At 38.3% G+C, this 12,245-nt stretch overlaps 1 protein-coding gene across 1 annotated transcript in view; it reads right to left on the bottom strand.

Moving 5' to 3' along the window:
- Positions 1–12,245, bottom strand: part of CTTNBP2 (cortactin binding protein 2) — a 160,209-nt gene that overhangs the window by 61,863 nt on the left and 86,101 nt on the right. Inside the window, exons 7-8 of the mRNA XM_024757787.1 lie at positions 6,569–6,719; positions 3,304–3,555 (exon numbers count right to left, since the gene is read on the bottom strand). Of these exons, the coding sequence (XP_024613555.1) occupies positions 3,304–3,555; positions 6,569–6,719 (403 nt within the window). The remainder of the gene's footprint in view (positions 1–3,303; positions 3,556–6,568; positions 6,720–12,245) is intronic.

The following is a 12,245-nucleotide window of genomic DNA, read 5'->3' as shown; positions in this document are numbered from 1 at the left end:
AAGCAATACCTCCACGTTGAACTGAATCATGCCTTTTTCTCACTAAAAAAAAAACCCCAAAGTCCAAAATGAACAGCTTCTGCTCTAGATCATAACAACAGGAAGTTACCCAACCAAGAGCTCCAAATGCACATTTCTAGCTATTTCCAGATATCTCCATCTGGTTGAACATATCCCAGAATTAAATTCAGCATGCTTAAATCCACATTCTATCTTCTTTTTTTTTTTTTTTTTTTTATTTTTTTTTATTTATTTTTTTTTGGCTTTGTGGGTTCTAATAACGGCACTACTACCTTATGCGGATTGGACACATATATGCTATTGCAAAGAGAAAAAAAACATACACCTTTTAAGCTCTGCTTGTGGTCAGTGTAGAATCTCTTCACCCACACAATGATTAACTCAGAACTGTCATTTATTTTTTCAGAAAACTGGTCTTAGCAACTTAGTTGTGAATGGATTACCTCTATGGAGTCAGCCAGGATATAAACACTGTATTAGGCAAAGGATGAAAAATATTTTCCAATACCCATGACTGACTAGGAAGGCAGGCTGCACAAGTAATGAAACCAGGCATTCTGGGCTTCATTTCCAACTTCTATCTATTAATCCCTCCAGGGTTTAAATATCCTAACCATAAAATGAAGAGGTTAGCCTAGAAGATGATATATCTACTCCAGGGCAAAAAAAAAAAAAATTTATTATTTTAATTTATTATTTTTCTTTGCAGTGTGTGGATGTTGTCAGTCACGTTCACTTTCTAAAATCTCTCTCTTCTTGTTCAAAATTTATCTTAAGCTTCTTAACATAAGAAGAGAATACAGAGAGAGTCATATTACATGTGAGAAAGAAATCCTATTTCCCTTTACTCAATGATGACAGAGCATCCACGCTGCCAGGGGCCTGGGAAGCCATGAAGACGCCATCCTCGGCTATAAAAACACCAGGACTTATGAGGAGTTCATAATGAAGGAGTTGAGTGGCAACACAAGCCCCCCACCCTGCAGGGTAACTCACCCTGGAGAGTGGGCTCCTCTCTCTGCCTAGCATCAGAGGGTCAGTGGCTGAACATTCTAGATCAGTGATGCTCAGGTTTTGTTTTTTGTTTTGCCTTTTTTTTTCTTGCCTTCAGGTTGAGTGCGTGAACAACCTACCGCTGTCAGTAACCTCTTGCATTATCCTCAGATTTTCTTGAAGGGGGAAGTCAGTTGAGAACTACCCCTTCCATGTACCTTTCCTCCATCAAATGAGATTCACTGTCTTAGATTAACTATGCATTTTCAAATTTAAGCTTTCATATTTTCCATCTTTGTCTTCCAAACACTTTTATGTCAAATGTCATTGCCTTCCATTCAAACCAATATATATATATATATCAAGTTCACAGAATTTCTGTAGGTTTTTTCTTTTAAGGATAAAATAGGAGTAAACTACTACTAGCAAGCAATACCTCCACGTTGAACTGAATCATGCCTTTTTCTCACTAAAAAAAAAACCCCAAAGTCCAAAATGAACAGCTTCTGCTCTAGATCATAACAACAGGAAGTTACCCAACCAAGAGCTCCAAATGCACATTTCTAGCTATTTCCAGATATCTCCATCTGGTTGAACATATCCCAGAATTAAATTCAGCATGCTTAAATCCACATTCTATCTTCTTTTTTTTTTTTTTTTTTTAATTTTATTTATTTATTTATTTTTGGCTCTGTTGGGTCTTCGTTTCTGTGCGTGGGCTTTCTCTAGTTGCAGCGAGTGGGGGCCACTCTTCATCGCAGTGCGCGGACCTCTCACTGTCGCGGCCTCTCTTGTTGTGGAGCACAAGCTCCGGACACGCAGGCTCAGTAGTTGTGGCTCACGGGGCTAGTTGCTCCGCGGCATGTGGGATCTTCCCAGACCAGGGCTCGAACTCATGTCCCCCGCATTGGCAGGCAGATTCTCAACCACTGTGCCACCAGGGAAGCCCCACGTTCTATCTTGATCACAATGACGCCTCTTCTTTTCTCTTTCTGAGAATGTCACTATGATCCTTCTATTTAGCTCGCTCATTGCCTGTATCTAATCTGTCTTCAATTCTTGGACATTTGTACTCTGTGATCTTAGTATTTCTACCACCCCCATCATCTTTCACCTAGTCTCTCCCCTGCCACCAATGTTTTCATAATCCCCAGTCTTCTAAATGTTATTGCTAAGTCAATCAATCTAAACTACAGAGCTGATTCTTTTGCTCCTTTGTACAAAACCTTTCAATGGTTTTACTCTGACTAGTAAATATAGCTCAGACTTCTTAATACATCACTGAAGGCCGGTGCCATACTGTGAAACTTCTCACTACTCTTCATTAGCTCAGTTGGAGCTGTTACCCACCTCCCTACTTCTGGTCTGTTCCTACTGCTCCCTCCATCTGAACTATTCTCCAGTGATGGGTGACAAATTTAACCCACACTGCAAGGCCAAAATCGTTTCCATCTCCTCCAGAATGAGCCATTCCTGAGCCTAATATTCCACAACTCTGCTCTCTGAAATACGTGCACTCTCTCTTCCAAAAAGTAAAAATTTACATTTTTGTACTGTTCCAACCACGTGTCTATTACCCTTGTTTTAAATTTTTTGAACTTCTCTTATCCTACACTTGTCTTGTATCTTGCACCCTTGCCACTGAACTAGGAGTTAACTAATCGCATAAATGATTCCTGCAAATGTTGGCTTACACAATGCCTTGCACTCAGGAGCTTCCTGATAGATTTCCATTGTTAAAGCAATATTATTGCCCAAGTGATTTACATAGAAAAAGAAGCATGAATGGATGGCTTACTATTTCATGTTATTTCCTTAATAATCAGAACCTTTCTCTCTTCTAACTGATGAGTGAAATCTAGAATGCCCTCTTATGTATCATAAGCACAGGTAGGGCTAGTGAGGGAGTTCAGAGTACAGGACATGTGTACTTGAATCCTGGCCCTCCCTCTAACTCATGGCATGGTCTTGGTACGGAATCAAACAACCCTGTGGACTCTATCAATATCCAACTTTTCCTCTAATTTGACATGAGACAAAATGTCTGGAATTACTCCTACATTTGTTAACAAACTCCAAACTGATTTTTGTGATTAAATCACATATACACTTGGCCGTAAATATCTGCTGGACAAAAAAATGTTGGTTTGTACTGGAAGCGGATCATCTCCTGCAATGGTACTGCTCAGTCCCCAATTATTCAGGTGAAACACACTCAGTCAATAGCAGACAACTTCCCCACTCATCAAATTACAACTGTGTAACGAGGCCAGCTGCTACCAGACACACCTTAAAACCTTTTGAAGCAGCAATATGGGCAGCAGTCCAGCCTTTGCTGTTGGCGTGGTTGATGAGGTCTGCAGGAACAACAGGCTTGGATGTGCCCTCACGACTCTCTTCTCCTCCGTCCAAGTCAAAGATGCCCGACTCGGGCTCCTCGTGCAACGAGTTTCCACGAGCTGGGGCCCTATGGTACATGAGAAGCTTGAGGCTGTCCACATTACCAGTGTCCACAGCTGCATGAACTGGTGTCCAGCCATCCTGAAAATAAAACGACCGGGGGAAAGGGTTGATTACAACATCAATGTTGAGAACTGTGTTATTTAAAGTTCACCTCTACATGTTCTTGGCCATGGACCACTGAGCTGGGAAAATCAGGCTTCCGATCCTGAATATCATAGATGAGCTAAGTTCTCAGACCATTGTCAATTAGCGTATTTTCCATTGCTATGACTTGTGTTTGCTATTTGGTAAGAATTTCCTCTTAACAGTTGACCATTTGGAGTGAACACGTACTGCCCAGGATGGTAACTAAGCATTATATATGGTAAAACAGAACCTCAATTTAATATTATGAAAGAGAATGAACTTTAGCATAAAGATTTTTTTAAATTTATATGCAAATATAAAGTTACCAGTACTGTACTAAATGAATGCTGTTATAAGCCAGTTTTACTTACAGGGAAGAGTCCTAATTCTAGTTATCTTAAAATTTTATGCCACTGATTTCAGAAGGAAAGATTCTAGATAACAGGGAAAAGGCAGACATAAAGGAAAAACAAAGTCAAGTACCTTCATGAGATACCTATCAGCCTCTATGGAGCTCTCTGTGACTGCAGCTGGATATTGATAAATGCAAGCTTAGAAAATGCTCCAACTAAAACGCTTGGGCCCATTCTCTAGAACATATTATACTTTGAAGCCTCAACCGTCCACTTAGCTGGTTGCTAGAGCAGACTCACAACTCTTTCCTAGCACAGTGGTTCTCCAAGTGTGGTCCCCTGACCAGCAGCATAAGCACCACCTGTGAACTTGTTAGAAATGTAAATTGGTGAGCCTCATCCCAGACCTACTGAATCAGAAACCTCAAGGCTTGGGCCCCGCAATCCGTTTTAACAGCCCTCTGGGCAACTCTGCTGCACTAAAGTTTGACAAACACTATTCTAGGGGAAATCCTGATCCCCTCTGTAGTCTCTCATTTTTATATAAAGATAGGTCTGCCTTCTACTCAGGTATCCACCTTCATTAGATTTTTAAGACTTTCATGAAAGAATTGAGAATTATTTCGGTGATACGTATTTTGGCTTCATTTTATTTTCCCTTTGGCCTATTTTTTTCATTTGGTATTTCATATTGCTACACTAAATATTTTTTCAGTGAGTTACAGTACACTTTAAAAAAAATAACGGGGTAGAAGACAGGGAGAAGAACAAACAATAAATGGTAACCATCTACATTTAGACTGAGTCATCTGATCATTTGCTAAAGCTCTCAGTCAACGATGTGGCTTTTTCTCTGGTTCTGTACTTCGTATCAAGGGAATCGACTTGGCTAACAGCAGACCATGGCTGGGCAGTAGCTGGAATACCATATAGTCCTCTGGTGTACCCCAGGCAGATAAAGTGTTTCATGGCTTGTTCTTTGTTGGGCTGTAGATACCTTTACATGGGTATCAGCCTTAATTAGGCAACAGGGTGTAAGTGCTCTTGACCTTCCTTAATTTATATTACAAAGGCCATGCAGTTACTTCTGAAAAACTTAAAATCTTTCATTCTCCTTTGATTTCTTATTAAAAGTCATGAGAAATAATTATTCCCTTAAGATCCTTTATCAATTATGCTATTTATCTCTGTACTTTGGAGCCTCTGTACTTCTAACGATTTCATTCAGCTTATCAACAACTAGCTTGAGAGCATGGATTTCTGTGTTCTCTAACTTATAGGATGTGACTTTTTATGTTGAACTAATTTTTCATTCAGATAATGATGTAAAATTCATTCCTTTTTCATATGTAAGGCAGAATTTTATAATGAATGTGTAATACCACAGATTTCTTAAATAAAATATATAAAACAACATGAATCTGGACTATTTTCTCAGATTTTCAAAAAATAAATAGAAAGGAAATTAAAGAAAAAAAGCCCTTGCAATAGGACTCAATGGAAAATGTCTATACCCTGCTTATATCTCTGGTTATACCATTAATTGTTTGTTTTCTTCTGAGAAATTAAGAAAATCCAAAATCTAAGAGTGACCTTAAAGTAGGTAATGCACCTTTTTATCCTAGAAAATTTTAAGGGTGTTTCCTTTGAAATGGATGCACAGTATAGTCAATTCTCTATTAACAGAAGAGATCCAAGGTTCAGATAACCTTTGGAGATTAAGATGTCTACACTTGTCTTTCATCAGGAATATCCTGGAGGGTGGTGATTATTACGCTTTTCACATTCTGGGAAGCTGCAAAAAGAAAAAAAAAAAATTCCTGATCCTAGTGAAGAGTGGGCTCCGTTAAACCCACCAGTCCTTAGATGGGCCCCCACTGGAGAAATGCATGCCAGTGTACGAAGGCTGATTTCTTGGTCCTTAAATCTATCATGATAGTTGATGAAGACCAGTTTAGGAAGCTGAATTGATAAGTTTGTTTCAAATGCATTTCTGTGTGGCGGAGCCAGAAGTATTATCCAAGGACTCTTCTGTGGATCAGACTCCAAATTTCTTCAGTTTCTAAGTCCCTGACTTCACCTGTGCGCCCTGTACAGGAGGTACCATAACTGTGTGGGATGGAGTCAACAGCTACCTCAGCCTGTTAGGCTTCATAGTGGGTTTCCACACACAGTGCTTCAAGTTCTGACTCAAATCAGACAATGACCTTGAACTCTGTGAGGTGTTGCATAATCTTAGCAACAATAAACGTCAGTCCTGGGAAGAACAGTGAGCACAAATAACCTTCCTCTTAAGTACTGGCAATGGGCACTGTCTTGCCACAAACTCCCTCCTGTTTACACATACTACAAATGAGCACTACTGTGGATACTGACGACGACCTCGATGACAGCTGACCTTTGTCCATTGCTTACAATTCCCAGGCACTACACCAACTACCTTTAAAAAGAAAGGCTAATGAACAAGCTTCTAATAATCAGATGCTCAAACAAGACAATGTCCTCACCCAATATCCTCAAAGCAAAACAAAACAAAGCAACTGTATTTTGAGCTGTAGAGTTTGGAGACATATTGTAAATTATAGGACAAAACCCAACATACAGGTACTCACTCTGGTTTTTACACTTCGGTCAGTTCCAGCTTCCAACAAGAGTTTAATACATTCTTTATTTCCATTTTTACAGGCCAGGTATAGAGGTGTCTGTCCTCCATCAGCAGCATGATTAATATTAGCATCATATGCAATTAATAATTCTACACACCTAAATGCAAGATTATGATTAATTATATACAAACTGGGTTTGATTTCTGAAGTACCACCTGACCAAGATATTAAATAGAGAAAATAATGCTAGAGCAATTCTGCATCTTTATTTACATGAATTATTAAACATATATATGTATCAACTATTCCTGGTCTTATTACACAGATACTGTTTTTAACAAGCCTGGAAGATGTATTTTAACTACTCCCATGAAAATTTAAAATAGCAGCTTTGATCAAGTGTGAATACGTGGTTTATGACAGTTCTCTGCAACCAAACTGTAAAAGTAGTCCTTGGAAAATGTTTAACCGTGCTTGACATATATATTATTTGTGGTTCAAAATAGTTTGAACCTTGAAAAAAGTCAGGCTGCTGAGTCATTCTGAGATTTCCACTTGAGAAAATAATTAAAAATAGCACAGACAGCAGGGCACCATTTGCCTCCACTATAAAAGGCAGTACGGAGACAGAAAAGGGCCATCTTGGGGAGAAAAGACAGCAGAGGCTGTCCTGTCTCCTGAAGTGGGGCTAGTTTATGAGGAAAAAGACACAGCTAAGCAGAAACACATTGCCCTGAGAATCAAGAAGGAAAGCAATGAGGTAAATTCAAGACTTCACGGCACTTAGGAACTAACTTCAGTTTGCAAAATTAGATGAGAATAAACTTAAAGAAGAGTGATAAATCATCAAATTAAGAAGGAACTCACATCTTTGTTTCTTTGCTCAGATGCATGTTTTTTTCTTGGCTTCCCATGGCAACATTTGGTTTGTTTATGCATATTTTTTTTGTTTATGCATATTTTTAAAGTAAGTTACATACTAATGTGTATCTAATACACATTTAAATTAATAAAGTCCCTGCATTTCACCAGGGTTCTCCTTTTTTGCAAAACCATCCATGCCTCTGTTCCCATGACTGTTATACTATCCAAACAAGTGGCCCTACAGATTGCCTGCTGGCAGTAAAGGTAAAAGTGTAGCCCAGAAGAAGAATCTCTCTTGGAGGACTTAGGATACATGCAAAAAGTAGCAGCAAAATCAGTAGCTCTGATCCTCAACAATAAAATGAGGGTGATGAGACAAGTTAGACACACAGAAAAAAAAAAAATAGTGTACTTTATGGATGCATTTTGAATTTTTAAAAATTTACCTTTAGGACTAGTAACATTAGTGTAAAATGCAAAACCCGTACTTCAAGAATTCTGAGATTTGTTAAAGGAAACATTTCTATTGGGATGGTAAAATAAAAAAGTTGAACACAGCTTTCATTCTACAGAGCCTGCCATTTCATCACAGGCAAATAAAGCAATTTAGCTATATTCTATTTTATTATTAAAATATTACTTGATTTTAGAAAGTTATATCTATAGTCAACTGACTTATTAAGCTACTGAAGAAATCACTGCTAAACTTACGTATATTTTACTTGATAGGCTCTTTTTGGTTTTGTGCTGTAATTTCTTTCAGTATGTAAGCTCTGCTTCAATTTTTTTTTAATGATAAAACAAAGTGAATAATTGGGATTTAATACTGAATAAACTGCCAGTAGGAAGCTATAAGACTATTACAATTAATATAATTCTATGTTTTACGTTTAATGCCATCGCACATAAAAAAGGTTTTTAGGTTGCGGTGGTGGAAAACAGTGAACAGCAAAGTGTTTAACAATCCGTTATATAACCACATACACAGTCGGCTGACCTTATCTGCAGGTTTCACATCTGCGGATTCAACCAACCCCAGATGGAAAATACTTAGAAAAAATCCTAGGAAGTTCCAAACAGCAAAACTTGAATTTACCACATGCTCACAGCTATTTACATAGCATTTACATTGTATTACGTATTATAAGTAACCTAAAGATGGTTTAAAGTATACGGGAGGACATGCGTGGGTTATATGCAAATACGGCACCATTTTATATAACGGACTTAGAGCATGCTCGATTTTGGTATCTGTAGGAGGTCCTGGAACCAATCCCCCATAGACAGGAGGGATGACTTTATGTTGATATGCTAAAAATAATCTTCTTCGGAAGCAAGTTCATTCACATGAGGTTTGGAAACAGGATATTCCTCTTCTTCATTTCCCTCATATACAAACATCTATTATTAAGAAAAGCAAATTTAGGAAACTTTCACAAGCCTCATCCACCAGAGGGCAGAGAGCAGAAGCAAGAAGAACTACAGTCCTGCAGCCTGTGGAACAAAAACCACATTCACAGAAAGATAGACAAAATGAAAAGGCAGAGGGCTACGTACCAGATGAAGGAACAAGATAAAACACCAGAAAAACAACTAAATGAAGTGGAGATAGGCAACCATCCAGAAAAAGAATTCAGAATAATGATAGCAAAAATGATCTAGTACCTCGGAAAAAGAATACAGGCAAAATCGAGAAGATGCAAGAAATGCTTAAAAAAGACCTAGAAGAATTAAAGAACAAACTAACAGAGATGAACGATACAATAACTGAAATGAAAACTACACTAGAAGGAATCAATAGCGGAATAACTTAGGCAGAAGAATGGATAAGTGACCTGGAAGACAGAATGGTGAAATTCACTGCTACGGAACAGAATAAAGAAAAAAGAATGAAAAGAAATGAAGACAGCCTAAGAGACATCTGGGACAACATTAAATGCAACAACATTCACTATATAGGGGTCCCAGAAGGAGAAGAGAGCGAGAAAGGACCAGAGAAGATATCTGAAGAGACTATAGTCGAAAATCTCCCTAACATGGGAAAGCAAATAGCCACCCAAGTCCAGTAAGCGCAGAGAGTCCCATACAGGATAAACCCAAGGAGAAACACACCAAGACACATAGTAATCAAATTGGCAAAAATTAAAAGACAAAGAAAAATTATTAAAAGCAGCAAGGGAAAAATGACAAAAAACATACAAGGGAACTCCCATAAGGTTAACAGCTGATTTCTCAGCAGAAACTCTACAAGCCAGAATGGAGTGGCATGATATACTTAAAGTGATGAAAGGGAAGAAACTACAACCAAGATTACTCTACCTGGCAAGGATCTCATTCAGATTCAATGGAGAAATCAAAAGCTTTACAGGCAAGCAAAAGCTAAGAGAATTCAGCACCACCAACCAGCTCTACAACAAACGCTAAAGGAACTTCTCTAAGTGGGAAACACAAGAGAAGAAGAGAACCTACAAAAACAAACCCAGAACAATTAAAAAAATTGTCACAGGAACATACATATCGATAATTACCTGAAACATGAATGGATTAAATGCTCCAACCAAAAGACACAGGCTTGCTGAATGGATACAAAAAGAAGACCCATATATATGCTGTCTACAAGAGATCCACTTCAGACCTAGGGACACATACAGACTGAAAGTGAGGGGATGGAAAAAGATATTCCAGGCAAATGGAAATCAAAAGAAAGCTGGAGTAGCTATACTCATATCAAATAAAATAGACTATAAAATAAAGAATGTTACAAGAGACAAGGAAGGATACTACCTAATGATCAAGGGATCAATCCAAGAAGAAAATATAACAATTATAAATATATATGCACCCAACATAGCAGCACCTCAATACATAAGGCAACTGCTAAAAGCTATAAAAGAGGAAATCAACAGTAACACAATAATAGTGGGGGACTTTAACACCTCACTTACACCAATGGACAGATAATCCAAAATGAAAATAAATGAGGAAACAGAATCTTTAAATGACACAATAGACCACATAGATTTAATTGATATTTATAGGACATTCCATCCAAAAACAGCAGATTACACTTTCTTCTTCAAGTGCGCACGGAACATTCTCCAGGATAGATCACATCCTAGGTCACAAAGCAAGCCTCAGTAAATTTAAGAACATTGAAATCATATCAAGCATCTTTTCTTACCACAACGCTATGAGATTAGAAATTAATTACAGGGAAAAAAACGTAAAAAACACAAACACGTGGAGGCTAGCTACTAAATAAAAAAGAGATCACTGAAGAAATCAAAGAGGAAATCAGAAAATACCTAGAGACAAATGACAATGAAAACACGACGATTGAAAAACCCATGGATGCAGCAAAAGCAGTTCTAAGAGGGAAGTTTATAGCTATACAAGCCTACCTCAAGAAACAAGAAAAATCTCAAATAAACAATCTAACCTTACACCTGAAGGAACTAGAGAAAGAACAAACAAAACCCACAGTTAGCAGAGGGAAAGAAATCATAAAGATCAGAGCAGAAATAAATGAAATAGAAACAAAGAAAACAATAGCAAAGATCAATAAAACTAAAAGCTGGTTCTTTGAGAAGATAAACAAAATTGATAAACCATTAGTCAGACTCATCAAGAAAAAGAGGAAGAGGACTCAAATCAATAAAATCAGAAATGAAAACGGAGACGTTACAACAGACACTGCAGAAATATAAAGCATCCTAAGGGACTACTACAGGCAACTGTATGCCAATAAAATGGACAACCTGGAAAAATGGACAAATTCTTCGAAAGGTATAACCTTCCAAGACTGTACCAGGAAGAAATAGAAAATATGAACAGACAAATCACAATAATGAAATTGAAACTGTGATTAAAAATCTTCCAACAAACAAAAGTCCAGGACAAGATGGCTTCACAGGTGAATTCTATCAAACATTTAGAGAAGAGCTAACACCCATCCTTCTCAAACTCTTCCAAAAAATTGCAGAGGAAGGAACACTCCCAAACTCATTCTATGAGGCCACCATCACCCTGATACCAAAACCAGACAAAGATACTACAAAATAAGAAAATTACAGACCAATATCACCGATGAATATAGATGCAAGAATCCTCAACAAAATACTAGAAAACAGAATCCAACAACACATTAATAGGATCACACACCATGATCAAGTGGGATTTATCCCAGGGATGCAAGGATTCTTCAATATATGCAAATCAAAGTGATACACCATATTAACAAACTGAAGAACAAAAATCACATGATCATCTCAATAGATGCAGAAAAAGCTTCTGACAAAATTCAACACCCATTTATGATAAAAACTCTCCAGAGGGGCTTCCCTGGTGGCGCAGTGGTTGGGGGTCTGCCTGCCGACACAGGGGACACAGGTTCGTGCCCTGGTGCACATGCCATGGAGCGGCTGGGCCCGTGAGCCGTGGACACTGAGCCTGCACGTCCGGGGCCTGTGCTCTGCAAGGGGAGAGCCCACAACAGTGAGAGGCCTGCATACCGCAAAAAAAAAAAAAAAAAACTCTCCATAAACAGAATCCAACAACACATTAATAGGATCACACACCATGATCAAGTGGGATTTATCCCAGGGATGCAAGGATTCTTCAATATATGCAAATCAAAGTGATACACCATATTAACAAACTGAAGAACAAAAATCACATGATCATCTCAATAGATGCAGAAAAAGCTTCTGACAAAATTCAACACCCATTTATGATAAAAACTCTCCAGAGGGGCTTCCCTGGTGGCGCAGTGGTTGGGGGTCTGCCTGCCGACACAGGGGACACAGGTTCGTGCCCTGGT

The sequence above is a fragment of the Neophocaena asiaeorientalis genome, unplaced genomic scaffold (assembly GCF_003031525.2).
Source record: "Neophocaena asiaeorientalis asiaeorientalis breed wild unplaced genomic scaffold, Neophocaena_asiaeorientalis_V1.1 scaffold116, whole genome shotgun sequence".
Lineage (NCBI taxonomy): Eukaryota > Metazoa > Chordata > Mammalia > Artiodactyla > Phocoenidae > Neophocaena > Neophocaena asiaeorientalis.
Note: the sequence above shows the minus strand (reverse complement) of the source record. Positions and strands in the feature narration are given on the sequence as shown.